Consider the following 18,934-nt stretch of genomic DNA (forward strand, 5'->3'; position numbering starts at 1 on the left):
AACGGTCTTCAACATGATCTACCGATATCCACGTGTCTCTATTGTCGAAAATAATCATATTAACGCTGTAAAATTTTTTCTCCCCTTTCCCGTTCCCGATGAAAAAGATCCATCACTTTCTTATTGTTTCCATTGAACAATGATGCTTGCGTTTTGTACCTAAAATATTATCAGTGGATGGTTGAACTATTATAAAGATATAAATAAAACCGTTGAAACATTTATCAGAATCTGAGGAAATATACAACTGCAATTCGTAATTATTCGACCTAACACAGACCGTTTATAGTACAAAGGAGATTCAGATTTCACAAGTATACTGGAGGAATGTGGTATTCCCCGCATTCCGAACTAATCGGATGAGTGGTCTACCACTGATTCTATTGGAAGATACACTGGGAACGCCAGTAGTGTAACATCAACAACCCCCCCCAAATAATAAACATGTAGCAGTGGTAACAACTGCTACTCAAATAATTTTTGTCGACCTGCCCTGATCATATTTTTCGAGTGTCTGCGAATTAAAAAAGCATAATTAAAAGAAAAAGAAACACAATCTATTAAAATCCAAATGAAAAAGCCTCCTTAATAGAAAATCGTCGATAATCTCATAATGTTAATGACATTAGTATAACCACAAATATAAGTAACTACGATTGCCAATCTAAAGAAACTATCTGCCTTCAAATGTACATGATGCAAAGAGGAAAGTTACCCTTCGACTATTTTTACATATGTAGAGTTTCACTCAAGTACATGCAACAACATATATGTAGAATCAAATTCTATTTTACTAATAATGAATAAATAACTTGCTAAAAGTTTATTCGACTTAAAAAAGATTATTCCGGTGGGATTTTTTATCCAGGTTAAAAAGTTAGTAGACAATCACGGAAGTAATTCAGTTATTAGTAATAATCATCAAAGAGCATTTTCCAAACTTTTACCCTTCCTTTGTCAAAAGCGGATTACCATTTAGATCTACAATCTTTATTGAAATCAGCGTGGGCAGTCTTGACCTTCTTCCTGTAAAACCGATTTTTCTACCTATGTTCTTTACAAATATGCATTTTCATTAAGTTTCACAATATATTAATAATTTATATAATGAATCTTATGTTACGTGTATATCCACAAAATAATAAAGGATTCATAAATGGCGAGAAAGTGATATATTGTATTATAACCTTATGCGAGTCTTCTGTAAAATTACATCTTAAATATATTATAAATAAACTGTTCGTGATAGATTGTTGGTAAATGCGTTAATAAGGATAATGTAAATGCATTCTTAGATAGTTTGCTATAATCCTCCAGAATTATAACTTTATACATTATTCGCATAGAGTCATAATATGTGTATAATTCTTTCACCATTTGTAAAACCGTCAATATCTTATTTCACTTTGCGGATGCAACCTAAGGCGAATAAAACAATGTGTTTCGAATTATTATCATCAATACATACCTTTTTCAAGATATAAGGTGCATCAACATTTAATTTACATCTCCTTTCCGTTATTCTAATGGCACCGTTTTTACTCTCTTTGTCTGAAACTATCTCGCAACCAACAAAAACAGGAATTTGAGGACATGTAGGGAATCTACGCTCATATGCCTACAAATAAAATCAAAATTTATAAAAATTGATGTAACAAATTTTTGTAACTATTTTTGGCAAAGGTAACGCAAAGTAAAAAAGTATAACGATAAAATAGTAATAAATTTGAGTTTCTACAAAATTGCCTTTTTAATTATACGAACGTTATGAAGTTAGATACGAAATTAAACATTTATTTAAAATAATTTTATTTTACAAAAAATAAATGATATTTGATGTCTTGTAGTTTTTATGAAACGAATGTGTGCACACAGTGTTTATGATCGATACAATTGGACCTTCCTGCAGAATGATATGTTAAATATTGAATCGATACAATAGTAGTACGTTCGATCCTAAATTAAGGCAAGGGAAAGAGAGAAACAACAGGTACCAAAACAAGGATACCTCTCCAGAAGACAGCGAGTAGTTCGCTACACCTGGTAAGTACATGCCTTATTCTAATAATGTTAATAAGATACTCGTAATTTGCCATTCGATATCAACCTTTTAGATAAATTCGTTTAGATATTTTTTACTCTGCATAACAATAGTGTACTCGAAGAGACAAAAACAGAGTTGAGCATTATACTATAGTATATAGTATATTATAAATCATTTTTTCTCTCGAATAAATTTTCTTTAAATCGATTAGTTTAGTAGGAACTACCTTGGAAAAATTTTATGGGGCAAAGTAAAATAATTTTTTTATAAAGCTTCCAACTACAATTTCCCCAAGTTTCGAGGCATTTGATCGAGTGTACACATGATCAACTACTAAGTATATATTACTATGTAGTGGTACTCTTTCACGAGTTATTAATCACAGAGGAAAAGGATGGTAGAAAATTATATTTAACGCAAGACTATTTGCCGTATACTATATATTTTCTTATTTTACATCGCACAATATATGTACATATATGAAAAAATTAACGTTAAATAAAAGAAAAAGTAACATTAACAGCAGTCGGTCGAGCATCATTGTTATCTCCATTGATTGACTGTAGTTCTATTTCAATGTCTTACTTCTCCCATACTTCTGTTTTCTTCTACTTCGTTTCATCTCTGACACTTTGTTCTATGTCCAATTTGATTTTATGACAACACTGCTGAAGATACGAACAATAATTCCATTAGCGTAAAAGTAAAGTTTATAGAACAAGGTATAAAGATGAACGAGTCGACATGTAGCTTTTGGATGTTCTCGATGCGTCACCTCATACAATGTATACACACTCGGTCAAAGAACACCTGATAACACTGTTCAGCGCACTGCGTCTCTAGCAGAGAAGAGATCCCTTCTTAAACACATGTAATGCGCGAGACGAGTTGCGCAATGAATATAGTGCCACTGACTCCTCACGAGAGCAAATCGCAACAGCAGATGCGCGCATTAACCTGTCCGTAATCGGTAACCGGCAGACCACGATTTTAGTTCGTGTTGTCTGAATCGTGATACATTATTTTTGAACAAAAATATTTCTTTAATTATGTTCTTTTTTATAGCAAATACATATACTTACCTTTGTATAAAATGCACTGCTGTGCGCAATGTTACATCAAGATGTACAAATCGTTATACAAATTAATACAAAGCAAAACAATGATATAGAAACTGGATAGTTTGAAACTTTTCAATAACATAATATAATTTCTTTTAGAAGCTTGTAAATAAAGCCTGTAACCCAGAGTACGGCTATGAATATTTCTGGCTGTTTTGATATTTGCGATTCGCTTATACATATATGTATACTTCCGGCGCTGTATATCAGCGATGCGTAAGAGCAGAGTCTCGTTGTTACGGGCATATGTATTTAATATATAATAGTTTAAAGGATCGTGTTATAAGAGATGAGAAGGAGGATGATTTAATCTAATTAGTATTATAAATATTGTATGAGTCGAAGAAAAAGAAGGGTGCGAGAGAAGTCTGGCTCGAGCAATGAAGATTTTAAGAGTGAAAACCAGCCATTTTTCCACTACACCGCCGCTGAACCACCTCTATCTTTATATTCTAAACTCTTACTCTTCTTCAATTAAAGAAACTCAATTCCAGAATATTTTCATGACAACTTACAATTAGAGGAACGCTTCGAATAACCTAGAAAGTAACGAACTTCGACAATTTGTAACTCCGTGAAAAATAGTCGTACAAAGATTTTATAAAAGAGTATTTTGAGCTTGAAGCTTCGCTCTACTCAATTTTAAAGTCGTGCACGTAAAATTGCATCTTAACTTTTACGAACGCGTTGGAAAACTTCAATCTGCACTTTAATTCTATTTTTTTTTTTGTTCATTGAAGCTATGATTTTGATCAGACTTGTCGCGATTTAAACCGTGCATTTCGACTCTTTTGGTACGAAATTTGATTTACTACCTTGATCAAAAAGTTTTAGGACTTTATTCATAAAATCAAAAATACAAATTTATTCGTCCAAATCGATATGGTCCCCTTCAAAGTAGTCCCCATTGACTGCAATGCACTTGCGCCAGCGCTTGATCCAATCCTCGAAACACTGCTGGTACTCAATTTTCGGTATGTCCATCAGAGCCGTCTTCGATTTTGTCATGACCTCCTCTCGGGTACTGTAACGCGTTCCGCGAAGCGGTTTTTTAATTCGGTTGAACAGAAAAAAGTCGCAGGGAGCCAGATCTGGTGAATTTGAAGGCTGCTGGATAGTGTTCGTGTTGTTTTTCGTCAAAAACTCGCGGATAAGGATCGCATTGTGCGCCGGTGCGTTATCGTGGTGCAAAATCCACGAGTTGTTTGCCCACAAATCTGGCCTTTTTTGACGAATTGCTTCGCGCAAACGTCTCAAAACGCCCAAATAATAATTCACTCGCTTGATGTCTGGATTGTGTGTCATACTCATAAATCCACGTCTCATCTCCAGTGATGATACGTTTAATAAATGTTAGGTCGTATCACCTATCACAGCTGACCATCAGCTCTCTGATGGTCAATTTGCGGTTTTCGGACAACATTTCTTGAATTTTATCGATGTTTTCATCGGTTTTCGACGTTGTCGGCCTGCCACTGCGTTTGTCATCCTCGACCGACTCACGACCACTTCTGAAGCGTTCGTGCCATCGAAAAACATTTGATCTCGAAAGAGTATCGTTGCCGAAACACTTCTCCAACATATCCAAGGTCTGCGGACCGTTAAATCCGTTTTTTACACAAAATTTAATGCAAACTCGTTGATGCTCAAATGATGCCATTTTCAAAATCGAAGACACGAACAAAGGAGATGTGCTCAGTACAACGTAACTTTTACAAATATCAAGCTATGATGCTGAAATTGGAAGGAAGTGTTAATGACAGATATGGTAACCTAACAAAAAAAAAAAGAAACAATCGGGTGATTGACAGCGACACACGGGGGGGACAGTCCTAGAACTTTTTGATCAAGGTAGTATGCCGCCGGCATTAGCGTTACCCAAGGTGTACCACGAGGAGGTTGCACGGTCGGACTTACACCTCGCGGAAAATGTGTGTGAAATTCCAAAAGCGATAGTTAATTGTAGTGTTGACACTTATTAATATTGGATGTTCCTTTCTCTCTATCGAACCACTTCGCGATAACATCTTGCCACAGAATGCAACGACGATGTTGGTTCAACGCTATTTTTTCATCTTTGGAGCGAGTATTAAATTGTATTAAATTCTGGAAACTTTTCTATAGGGCGTATCGAAGACATCGTGTGTAATGCCCAAATTTTCATATATTGTTTTGAACGTTCTTGTAGGCTTTGAACTTGGTACGTATGTATATGTTTTTATTGGCATTGCTTTGAGTTTACAAGCACATTTTGTTCAGAATCGTGGAGGATTAATTTTTCTTCCCTTGTGACTCTTCATCAAGAAGGTAACATAGCGTTGCGCTACGTGACTTGTAGGTGTATGCCGATCCATCGTCAGTTGTTAGATCCGCTGGCAAGAGATACACTGTTTTCGTAAACGCAAAAAGCAGGGTCATAGACGAACCTACTATACTTATCGATAATAGAGTTATAGTCCAATTCGTTTTGAAAAATTGAGCAATCACTGCAAAAGAAATTCTTCATCGGTTCGAAGAGTAACAACACTATAGCAGCAACCAAACAGGCAGAGGCCATTTAAGAAGAGGTCTTCGCGTAATGTAAGTCACCGAGGTGGGTCGTTGACTTAATTTAAATTTTGTACATAGCGATTATAATAAATAATAATATAATAAACGCACAGATCGCATTGCTCAATGTTTTTCAAGAAAATTATGTTGATATTATCCACGCGAAACGTGTGAAATCTTTTAACGTAATTGTCTTGAAAAATATTGAACAGTGAAATCCATATGTTTGTCCGTACAAAACTCATAGTTGCGCCACATTAATGCAGTTCAGTTAACAAATCTGCAGATGCATACAAGAGCGTTGCCGCGATATGTTCTGCCTGAGAGGATACATACGATATTTAAACGTTCTACCAAAAATTAACCGAACTGTTTTCGTAATTTCACACACATTCCATACATATCACACATGTTTTCCATATGCCCCTCACTATGTGTAAGTCCAACTGTGCAATTTCTTCGTGATACACCTTGGATAACGTGAACGCATACAGTAGATTTCGTACTGAAATGGTCGAAGTACACTACGAAAAAAATCATAGCTCTGTTTTAAAAAATAGTATTAAAGTGCACATTCTAAATTTGGTTAGCCCGATGATAAAAGTCGAGCAAAAATATGTTTCAACCACATGCATGACATTAAAATGGAGAAATTTTTTAATTTTTGCATGTCGGTTTGGAAGTAATGCAATTGGAAAAGTATCGCAAGATCTGAACTAAGACTTCAAACTTTAAAATGTTTTTTTTTTTTTTTTTTTTTTTTTTTTTTTTTTTTTTTTTTTTTTTAAGAAATCACATACCAAGGAAATCGAATTAGCACAATATATAGATTTGATCAACAGATATAAAAAGGTACGACATGCAAAAATAGAAATCGAACAAGAGTTGATGTTTGACAACAAAACAACTGAACTGGCATTCACTTGAAGATTAAGAAGAATTTGAATAACCCATAACCTTAGTATTGTTTGTGCTTCAAGATGTCTTCGAGTTCATCCGACAACTCGGAAGAAAATTAGCGAGAAAATATTAAATATACGTAGAACGTTGTCAATATATGGAAAAATAGAAAATGCAGCGATATAAGAAATTCGAATCAATGTATAGTGAGGATTCTTTCTCAAATAAATCTGATTTGACCCAGCAAAAGACTCTGAGGCACACGAGCGATATACGCCATTTTGTTGCAGCCATAACAAAATGACCCCACATTCTGACATTGCAAAGATCTACTCGTAGAAGATTTCAAAATTTGAACATATTTCCCATCAAGGACTGCTAAACAATTAAAACGTCAACTACATCAAGCCACATCCATTGATTAAATTTCAGCAGAAATTCTTCCCTAATAACTATTCAAATTGCTGAGCAGACCTTTCCTACGATCTTCAATAATATTGTGCGCTCGATTCTCCAGAAAAAAGCAGATCGATCACATCTACTTTTCCTCATAAGCTGTAACTTGCTTTGCATGAAGTACGAGTTTGGTAACCTCGAGGTATTAAACGTTAGGAGGACGTTTCTCCATTACTGAGGATTCACATGGGATCATGAGCGGTCACGAGTTGCGGATATTTACCAGGAAAATACCCCCACCAGAACGAGTGCTTCAAGTGCGCATTGAGAGAAAAAAGAGGAGGAAGCAGTAAATAGCGTGTTTCCAGCGTTCCCAACACCTCCCTCCTAGGTCGACAATTACTCTAATTATGGAAACACAAACAACCAAATATATAACTCAACTTCTCCTTCTCCATCAACTTCATAGTTTGTGTCACTTTTTTCTCCGTAGGGATGAATAGTCTCTACTCATCCCTAGTGAGTAGTAGGTTTTAGAAGAAAATATTCTAAAAACCCTTTCGACCACTTGAAACAGCTTGAGACTCGCGTAGAATTCCCGCACCTCAAATGTACCGAGTGCAGAGCCTATCAACTAAAACCTCCACAGTGATTTAACATGGCTGGTACTTGTCTTGGAAGCTTAGTCAGATACGACCTCCACGAGCATAGGATTACGACACGCCATAATCAGCATACTCGTATTATTCACTATATCACCACACTTGGCCACGAACTACCAATGTGACACTAGGTTAGAAATCCATAACGTACCTACACTGGTCGGTGCGTAGCTTTTCTAAATCTACTTTTTCTGCTGCAATAGTTCACGATTTGATGTATTCTCTCCACAACTCGCATTACGGACACTACGGTGGTTCTTCTCATCGGTCGATTTAAGTTGAATCATATCATTTCTTTTTCACCTGGGGCTTTACATTCATTGGTCTGTACAACCATTGTCAACCTCCATAGTATCATTTAAGCCATGATAAAGCCTTCGTGCTGCCACACAGGCCGGCAGTTCATGGTAATGATCTAACAGCGCTTTGGATACATTGGGGAGCTACTCGACTGACCCAATCTCTAACTCCTGATCATTCATAGACCCATGCGGTTTAAAAGGGTCTCTCTTAACGTCGTCACCTAGCATTAGGTACCTCGAGGTCGCTAAACTTGTACTTCAGCTTCTATTGTCGTCTTTGAGGGAATCACTTGCCTTCATATTGGAAGAAAATGTGAACTCGGCAAATGTTTTTCAACAATTGTAATTTTTAACACAAAGTTGCAGAAATCTGAGTAAATGAGCGCGTTTACAACACGCCACGAGTATCGAATTTAAACTAGGTCTTCAGTAGCGACAAAATGTCTGACTATCTGTACTTTAACAGTATTTCTCAAAGTAGTTTACGAATCGTTGAGAATATAGGGGAATGAAAAAAATGCATTTCGTAATATTCTATTCTCGATAAAAACATTCGTTCAAAACTTGTTTCTCGTCAGTAGTAAAAAATACAAAAAATAAACTAGAAACAAAAAATCATGAAAGTTTAAAACAGCTAAAATTGTTTTTATAATTTTATCAACATTGTTTTGTAATTACAACATATTTAAATGTTCATCCTACTTCTATTACAAGTGATAAAAGATAGTAAATTTTATTCGAAAGCCTGTTTGTTAATACTATTCTATATTATGTAATGATATATAAAAGTATAGTTTAAAAACACTGCTCTATAAAATATATAGAATCTGTAAATGGTTATGTTAGAGATTAAAAAAAAAAACACAGATTTTCGTTGTGGAATATAACGCAGCAAGATGTTGTGGCTTATCAAGTGTTCTGCATGATGAAAAAAGTAACAAGTTTCTTATGCAATTAGAAATACCACATACAAGACATTATTTAGAAAGAGGATTTGGAACTCTTAAACGAAAAACAAAACTGAGTTACAAACCAACAGTCCTACATACAAGACACCGTTGTGCACGTTTTAACTATATAATAAATAATACTTTATTCATAAGTTATAAATAAATAACCGTTTATCGGAATAAAATTTTATTCGTTAAGTAGACGATAAAACACATTTTACGTAGGTATGTGCGCGTGTATGTTTGGTATATATACATATGTTGTGCGGTGTGTATGACATGTTTGTGATATTTTTGTAATAATGTGAATGTGCGGTATGTATATAATATTTTTGTGACATTTGTAACATTTATGTGGTGTGTGGACAAACGTTACACACCACAAAAAAATATAACAATAATGTGGTTTACACCACAATAATACAGCATATCTATCATACATACTCCATACAACAAACACTATATACAACATAGCATAATATAAATACACACTACCATACACATTAAGCTCGATGAAACGAGCGACTTTTCGCCACACAATTGTATGTTTTTCCTTATTTTTTCAATTGGAAACAACGAAGACAGACATTTGGTCATGTATCAAAAAGTCGTTCGTTGTATCGAGACTTAAGCGCACCCGCATAAAAACAATATATGTACATATAATATATATATTAATACGCGCGCACATACGTAAAAGATAGTTTTATCGTTCACATAATAAATGCATACTTATTCGCCCCGCATTATTCGAATATATTTTGTTTAAATAAACTTTTATCCAGATTCAAATTTAATTATTATTCATGAACACTGCAAAAAACAAATAATGATTAACCGATAAATTATTTAAATAAAACTGTTTCAAAGTTATTTAAATAATACCCAATTCTAATATAAGAGCTGAAGTTATAAGATTAAAAATAAAGTGACACAGAGTGATGAATTAAATTTCTTAATAATAACGTGATTTTATATGAAAATTTTTGATCGATAATGATTAATAAAGAGAGATATTTGTGAAAGTAGGTATTACTCTTGGTGCACTTATAGAAAGTATAGAATGACATAATACCATAATGTTATCAAATGGAGAATATATATGGAGAATATTCAATTAGTAATACCAAATCAGAACTATAGCATTCTAAAACGTAAAAGATACGAGACTAATACATTACACTAAAATAACTGTATTTTTTAGAACGTTACTGATCATTAAAAGAATCAGAAAAAGAATAACTTGTATAAAAAAATTTCATCTTTAACAAGACAAATATATGCAGCTATCATGTCCTCAAGATTGGTGCAGAAAAATCCTAAGGTTTATAAGATAACTTTATAATAAGTAATGAAAGAAAAGCTACTGACAAATTAAAAGTACTTCATAAAATATGAATATCAAATTCATTTTGGTCAGAGGATCAATTTGTACTTTGCATAGATATACAATTTTTTTACACCAGAATAAATATTTTACAAATCATACGATTCAGACGCATGAAAGAGCACAATAGTCAAATTTTCTTTGTTCAGAAAGTAACTATTTACTACAAGATAAAATATTAAAAGAAAATAATTATATCTCAAAAATAAATATGTATTATAATTCTACTAAATATGAAATAGATACTTTTGGTACATTATTTAAAGAGCATTCATACTATAACTAAACCACACCTTGTTTCTTATCTCTGTTTATGAAATATATTTATATTATTACATATAATACAGTAGTTGTATAGCTTAAAAAATACCTTGAGTAGAAGAAACATATTTTTATAGAATTGAAAAAAATGAAGTCTTAAATGAAATCATGAAAAAGCATGCAACTGAAATTGAAAATACTAACATAGTTGAACTTGGTTGTAATGAGCACACATATCAAATTCATGGCTGTACCAAGCAAACAATCACAATAACTTTAATTTATGCATATTTCCATATAATTGTTCACTTTGTAACAAATGTCATGCACAGATATATATATACTTTAATATTTTTCACATTTATCAAATTATAATTTACATTAAGTATACTGCAGTTTATAGAAATATATTAACCTTCTTGCCACTTATTAAAATAAGAATGTGTGGTACAAAAAATGTTTCTTTTAAAACTTATATTAATGGTATCTATTGTAAATAATATAAAAATTTACTTTTTAATTACATATTTTAGTTTCCACATCTTTCATCTGCTTGTAGACATATTCTTATATTATAATCTGTTTATTTGCGCAATGTATAACTGTAGCAGAATTAGGTTTGCCTTTACGACACATAAACTAGATGCTATAGCATAATTCAACTTGCCTCTATAACATACGGACTAAACGGCAAAGGGATTAATACAGATAATATATTATTATGTAAATATATTATTTTTCTCTTTGATATTTATTGTTTTTTAAAACCATCTGTTTCCAAATAATTGAAAATTTAAATAAATTAAAAGTAGATTTAAGTTATCACAAATACAATGGACTGTGATTATAACAAAAAAATTTTATCGATTCCCTGGTGCTTGTTATAACCAAGTTCAATATCATAATATCCAAGAAATACATTACAAATACAATTGAAATGACTAAGACATAAATAGAAGGAAAAAAAAATTAATCTCAAAACACAATTAGAAACTAAAATATCTCCATTGTTTGTATAAATGAAAAATTTAGGAATGGAAATGGACAGGTTTGCACTCTGTTTTTCAATCACGACTGCAAATATATATTACTTTTTAAATTTGTTATGAATATGAATATTTGTCTGAGTGTATATATGTGTATTATATAATTAATATTTCACTGTTAATTATACATTAATTTAATCATTGAAAAATAATAAAAATATACATAATGAAACAAAATTCAAACAACATCAATGGTGCATAGTAAATATTATTATTGAAATAAGAAAATAATATAAGTAAACGCACCATCATCACAAGTGGGAAAGGATGTTTATACACCCGCACAGGTGATTTATATTGTTGAACCATATCAGAATGAACTCTCCTTACAAACTGGCTGCTAACCTAGGTTTAAATGCATTCAGATACTAGAATAATTTAAATAATTTAACCGAATAAAATCAATGAAGTGCGTTAATAACTGACCTATGAATAAATAAAATTCATAGGTTACCATAAACCAAATCTTAATCTGCTTTTTATTATGCACAAGTTTTATGTCACTACACTTAGTAATGTTTAGACAATATTTCAATAAACTACTGAGAATTATGCAAATTATGAACCAAACTTTGTATAATTGGTATTTTGCACTATACTTTATATGCATACATACACCAACTCGGAAAAAACTCAAATGTCGTCTACCGAGCTACAGTTATAATATATATTTGAATAGATGGCGTTGATTTACGTTACTGTGGCGGATATGCACGAAATTTATTGCGTTCTAGCGATTAGGACAATAAATTTACACACCCATACCATCCGCCAGAGTTAAACACTATTCGACTAATCGTTCGAATAAGACGTATTAGAACATATATCTATTTGAATTATTTTCCTCGAGCTTACAAATAAATTCAGAATTATTACTAAATAACGAATCAAAATTTATTCGAATAAATATTTATTTGCATACATGATTTTCAAGTTTACGAATAACTTACTTTAAAGTTACTAATAACATTGATATTATTCACGTAAAACAAATAAATCTGTTTTAACATAATGAACACATCAAGCATAATATTAGGTGGACCGGAAAGTAATGTCGTTTCTGCGCATGTCACTATTTGATTGTCATTTGTCAGCTCATTGTGTACATTAAAGTCGTAGCAAAGACATTCTGAGGTTATAGTGACTTGTTTAGTTGTAAATAATTAAATTTAAAATTTTTCTTTACAATTTTGGGTGAAATGGCCAGCCAAATACCAGAAGAGGTACATATTCGGCATTGCATGCTTTTTGAGTTTCGCAAGGGTAGTAACGCAACAGTTGCTACCAAAAACATTTGCGATGTTTATCCAAATGCATTAGACGTTCGTAAATGCCAAAGGTGGTTTTCCGAGTTCAAATCCGGTAATTTTGATCTTTCCGACTCGTATCGATCAGGAAGACCAACAACGTTAGACAATGACGTGTTAAGTGCGGAAGTGGAAGCAAATCCGTGTCAGACAATCGAGTAATTGTCAAACAGTCTTAACCAACCTTGGTCGACCATCCAAGAACATTTGCAGCAGATTGGGAAAGTAAGCAGAGCAGGTGTTTGGGTCCCGTATAATCTGTCCGAAGAGAACAAGGCTAACCGATCCACCACATGCAACTTATTGCTTCAACGGCACAATACAGAAGCGTTTTTTGATCGCTTGATCACCGGAGATGAAAAGTGGGTTCTTTATGATAATCCAAAACGCAAAAGGCAGTGGCTCTCTCCAAATGAATCGCCACAAAGTACTGCTAAGCCAGGTTTACACCCCAAAAAGGCCCTTTTGTGTGTTTGGTGGAATATTCGCGGCGTTGTTCATTTTGAAGTGCTGAAACCTGGACAGACTGTGAATGCAGACCTTTACTGTGAACAATTAGATCGTGTAAATAAATCTTTAATTGAAAAGTGGCCAGCGATTGTCAACAGAAAAGGCATTATTCTGCAACACGATAATGCAAGACCGCACTGCGCAAGACGAACCTTGGCAAAAATTAATGAATTGGGGTGGGAGGTACTGCCTCACCCACCATACTCGCCCGATGTTGCACCATCGAATTTCCATTTATTCCGATCGCTTCAACACTTTCTAAGTGGCAAAAGATTTGCAAATTTGGATGATATTCAAAATGCCATCTCTGTATATTTTGCTCAAAAACCAATTGATTTTTATCGATCCGGCATTGAAAATTTGCACACTAGATGGCAAAAGGTTGTTGATAATGAGGGTGATTATATCATTGATTAAAAATAAAAACTCGTTAAAAATTTATGTGTTTGAATTTAATGTAAGGAAACGACATTACTTTCCGGTCCCCCTAATAATTCACAACAAATCATGGAAATTCCCCCACCCTCACATCAGCAAGAGCTGAGCTGAGTCGGCGCTTTGACAACTTCGAGTCGAGATGGAGAGTATGAGACTTCTTTTTTTTTTGTTCTCGAGAGATCTAATGACCGCTTTACGAGTAGATGACTTGATTGGCCGACCGTTGTCGCATCGTTAATGATTGCTTCAATTGGAGACAAACAATTGCCTACGACTTATATAATGTAGAAAAGCATTGTAATAAAGAAAAATGCCAAAACAATTCCTGGTAATTATTTAGAAATGGGGGAGTCTCACTAATTTCGATCATTTTTGAGTATGTTATAGAAATCAACATTTTAAACAATTTTTTCCTATACTTACAACCGCTGCTCGGCCTTAGTTTCCGTGATTTTTACAAAAAAACTATTACTACTACTACAATGAATATTGCCTATAGCTATCTATTTGTGGTAGCATGTGTAAGTGTTGAAGCGCCGATTGTTTATGGTTTCTATAGATACATTGAGGCGGCCAGCAATGGACACGTTCAACGGGTGTACTTAAAAATCAACTAGCCGACTGCTCCGCGGCGGCCGGAGAAAAAAGAGCCTGGCCCAAACCTAATCCATTAAATTAGATACTAGGTAGAATAGTTAGGTTTAACCGTTTGAGTCCCAAGGGGTAGCTAAAAAACACTGTCGAAAAATCCCGAACAGGGGACTTTTTTATGTTCTGCGAAATGTACTGAGATTTTTCGACACAAAATCTGAAAAGCGCGATCACGTTGTTTGGGACTCAAACGGTTAAGTAAAGTTTGGTGTAGGATTCTTTGTTCCAACCGCTTCAAGGCGGCTGACTACTTGGTAGAGTTATTAGGAACACCCGTTTGATCGTTGGTCTCCATGCCGTTGTATAGAAACAAAAGATAAGGGGTAATCGTGAGCTGACGCATTAGAGTCACACACGCATAAATACATTGAGCAGAATTTAATGTAGTAGCAGCGATCTTTTTGAGAAAAAATCTCAAAAACTAAGGCCAAGCGGCGGTTATATGTATGGGAAAAAGTTGTTCAAAATGTTGATTTCTATACATATTCAAAAACTGTCGAAATCGGTGCTACCGTCTCCCCCTCTAAATAATTACCCAATTCCTTTTTCCTTCAATTCTCCAAGGTGGAATTTGCATACATTTCACGCGCAATTACAACTACCACCAAAATTTTCCAAGTCCAACTTATTTTCAAACATCTACTCTGTAATATGTATTTTACATTCTAAGAGAGGGTAGTCAAACAATGCACATAAAGGAACTGGAAGCAACGAAGGAAAAGAAAAATACAAATGAAATTGGTTAATGGTTAAACAAAGTTATGCAGTAACAGACAAAATAAACGCTCTGCGGACTGCCATGGAGCCTGGCTGTATTTTCTATCATGCCTTGACTTTAAGTTTCTCTTAGGTAGGCACATCGGAAAACGAAGAACGAAGAACGAAGAGGACTGCTTCGTCGCATTCTCCGTGGGATCGTTTATTAGAATAAGTTAGTTTTAATGCCTCCATGTACGAATCTCTGTGTTCTGTCGAGCAATTATCGAAAAATTAGCTTATTTTTGCTCGTTCCTCGTTTCTCAGTTCGGTCACCACTGCTTCTTGTATAAGCACGTAACCGGCCGTCTAGGTGGTCCGAACGGTCTATCGTCGTCTCTTCTGGTGCGTCCGTTTCCAGGGGAAATGTTGCGAACACAGAGGGGGGTTTTACCACTGCCTCTGTGGAAGCTACCGATCGCAAGAGAGAACCCTCTCTTCTGTAATCCTTCGTAAGTCGTGACCACGCTTATGTGGCTCGCGGCGCGGAGTTGTGAGGAAATGGGGCGCTCCTTTCGGCGGTGTCGGCCACTTCCTCCCGAATCTGGCCCATTAAGGGGAAACGGGACTGACCTAGTAGACCAACTCCACGGTACGCGTCGCTTCTTTCCCAATTTTGCCCCATTTTTTCCATATTGTAATTGCTTGACAGAACTAAACGAGGAGATCGAAGGAACTTCGATTCCTTCCATCTTCCTGGTTTAGTAATTTCGTTTGTATCGCGTGTCGAGGGAGATCGATGGAACTTTGATTCCATCTAATTGAAAAATAAATAGAATATTTTAACATAGATAACTTTTTTAACTTATATGAGACGCAAAAATATGATTCTAACTCTGATGCATTTCAATAAATTCACTTCTAATAACACGCGTAGATTTCTTTCTTTTCTTTCGTTGTTTCCATGTATGCGATCTTAAATTATAAATCATACAATAGATATGAAAGTTGCATATGTTGTCAATGATTTCTCGCTTAGACAAGTGGATTTATAATAGAATGGCCAGTATGTTCAGTATACGGGAATCCCACATGACTTCCATTTTTCTTCAAGAAATCGAGGCAGGAGAAAGTTATCTTTGGAAGATTTAAAAGAATGAAATACTTTTACATTCTACATTGCGGTATTGCGGCAAACTTTGGTGTTGTTCTCTTTCTAGGTATTATTTGATTAAAAATATTATCTTAATAAAAAATATCGTATTCGTTACTCATTCGATCACTGTTAGTATCCGCTAGTTCGCGCTTCAGTCGCGATATGCGGTTCTCCCTACAGTGAATCTACCAGTGGCGCTGCCTAACTTTAGCAATAATGAATTTTCGTGCGTCATTAAAGGTCACAAAAGTTATATATACTAATTAGGAGTCTATTCAAAGTTTTAATTATTTTCACAGTATTGTATCTACAATACTGTTTTTAAATAATAATAATCATTACTTTGTTTAATCAGAGAATACATTTAAAGCAATTCACAATTAGTAAATATATAAGAATACTTTTTTTGATAACTTAATTTAAACTAATAATGAAGTTGTTTTGTTTCATTATGTTAAATTGTTATACTCTTTTTCTATTATGATTTTTACTATATATACATTTTCATTTGTTTGGGATTGTAAGTTGCTGCAATAACTGATAACATGTGAAAAAAGATATACATTTAAATTTTGCCGCATTTCAATTAGATAACACTATTAGTAGTTCTTAAGTCAAATGTCTAAAGACTGTCTTTGCTCAAGATACTACTCTTAGCACTTCCTTAGATCAGGGCTTTGGTCATTTCTCCTTATCCTTTTAACAAAACATCTCTTATAGAAGATATTTTTTTTTTTGCATCAGCTTCCAAATCTATGAGAGGGCTAAATGCCAAATGTCAAATGCCAAATGCCAAATGCCGAATGCCAAATGCCGAATGCCAAATGCCAAATGCCAAATGCCAAATGCCAAATGCCAAATGCCAAATGCCAAATGCCAAATGGCAATCATAATTTAAATACGAAACGAAAAATTGAGAAGCCAACAACAGAGACATAGTGGTTTTTCCCTTAACGGGTTTGACCAGCTAAAATTTTTAAAAAGAATAGTAACGAATAAAATTTTATTTAAATAAATTTTGATGCAAATAACAATACAAATTTCGTCACTAACAAATAGATTTAATGCGAATAACAATTATATTCATTATCTTTAAATAAATCGTCCAATTTTATTTGTTATTCAAAATAAAATTTGTCCAAATATGCTGATGTACCTCCAGTGTCCTCCGATAAAAATTAATGTTTAGTCTTTTGTTTTGTGATTGAAATGTTAAGTAAGAGCAGAAAAGGCGATTTTATTGTTTCCCTTATTTCCCGTGAGGAGCACGTCGTGGACATGCTTACAGTAAATACATGAAAATGTCTTATGATTCGAAAAAATAGATTATCAGGCTCCTGTTTGTTAGATCTTTATTGTTTATTTCTATCAATTTTCGTTGAGTTTGAAATAAATTTTTTGGCGCATTCTAAGTTTCTATTTTCATTTTTTATTGTAATGTTTATTTTACTAGCAAGTAGTAAAATATAATATAATTTTAACTGTCACAATATGTGACAAAGGATGAAATGTTTTTCATGTATATCTGTGTAAATTATTTTAAAATATTGTAATTTTTATCCTATTAATTCATTCCTTTTATCATGAATAACATACACTGGAAGAAATAATTTTAAATTTGATGTGTATTAATTTATGTCAAACTAATAGTCATAGAAAAAGCATTGCATCTGCCATCACATGATATCCATTAGTTAAATATAAAAAAGCTTACATTGTATTATAATCATGATACAATACGACTATTCAAAGAGACATATTGAATCAGTTCTAACAGAATACAATAAATAAAGTCAAATATAGGCTAAATTATTTTTGCAAATTCAAATTGTGACATCATTAATTGAATAAATACTAAACTTTTCTTTTTCAAAATTGAGATTTATTATTTATAAAAAAATCATGTAATATTCAAATAAATTTTAATAATAATGAACAATATTTTTTTGAATGTCCTATAAATAAAACACTAGACATACATAATAAGTTAACTATCACCATAGCTGATAATATTGACTATCAGCATTTTTTAACAATTTATGCACTCAATCCTTCTGGTAAGTCCTTGTAATTATAATTATTATGTTACATTCAATGTAGTACGTTGTTGTGTTATTATTACTGCGGTTTATCATATTATGCATTACTTATCATATTACAATGAAGTAACTCAGGTATGGTAAAAGTATTCTCTGAGTTGAATCGAATATAAGAGCACATGTATAAAAAATCCAGTAAAATTTGTTGAAGAAAATGAATTTTAGTAAAGAAAAGACATAAATACATATTAAATACTAAACATTTTATAGTTTATATATTTTTTCAAGTGACAATAAGCTTGAAATAAAAATTATAATTGACTATAATAAATACACATAACTGAAATTTATTTAAGTAATACAATTATCTTTTGGGTTTCTATCAATAATGAATTCATTTATCCATAAGGTAATTTATAATATATTTTACAATCACTGGCTAGAATAAAAAAAAAAACTAGGCAAATTTGTGTGAATAAGGATACTTATAAAATTTATGAAACCTAAAACCAATTTTA

The 18,934-nt window shown here is 33.2% G+C and overlaps 1 protein-coding gene and 2 long non-coding RNA genes across 7 annotated transcripts in view; 1 reads left to right on the plus strand and 2 right to left on the minus strand.

Moving 5' to 3' along the window:
* Retm (real-time) overlaps nt 1-12,362 on the minus strand; it is a 29,726-nt gene extending 17,364 nt beyond the window's left edge. Inside the window, exons 1-3 of one of the 5 annotated variants that reach the window (XM_076307213.1) lie at nt 12,046-12,362; nt 11,866-11,956; nt 1,469-1,618 (exon numbers count right to left, since the gene is read on the minus strand). In XM_076307213.1, coding sequence (XP_076163328.1) covers nt 1,469-1,618; nt 11,866-11,928 — 213 coding nt within the window. In that variant the 5' untranslated portion in view covers nt 11,929-11,956; nt 12,046-12,362. Of the gene's footprint in view, nt 1-972; nt 1,027-1,468; nt 1,619-11,865; nt 11,965-12,045 lie in introns of those variants that run through there. The other 4 variants (XM_076307142.1, XM_076307299.1, XM_076307377.1 and 1 more) reach the window with 4 other exon arrangements.
* Nucleotides 34-933, minus strand: LOC143144825 (uncharacterized). The gene is made up of 2 exons (XR_012991539.1): nt 281-933; nt 34-159 (listed from the first exon to the last, which is right to left on the minus strand). It is a non-coding gene; the product is annotated as an uncharacterized LOC143144825 (long non-coding RNA).
* Nucleotides 12,363-16,645: 4,283 nt separating the features above from the next.
* On the plus strand, nt 16,646-17,899 carry LOC143151177 (uncharacterized). Its single transcript, XR_012993255.1, has 2 exons — nt 16,646-16,760; nt 17,122-17,899. It is a non-coding gene; the product is annotated as an uncharacterized LOC143151177 (long non-coding RNA).
* Nucleotides 17,900-18,934: the final 1,035 nt, after the last annotated feature.

The sequence above is a fragment of the Ptiloglossa arizonensis genome, chromosome 1, assembly GCF_051014685.1.
Source record: "Ptiloglossa arizonensis isolate GNS036 chromosome 1, iyPtiAriz1_principal, whole genome shotgun sequence".
In the NCBI taxonomy this organism is placed as follows: domain Eukaryota; kingdom Metazoa; phylum Arthropoda; class Insecta; order Hymenoptera; family Colletidae; genus Ptiloglossa; species Ptiloglossa arizonensis.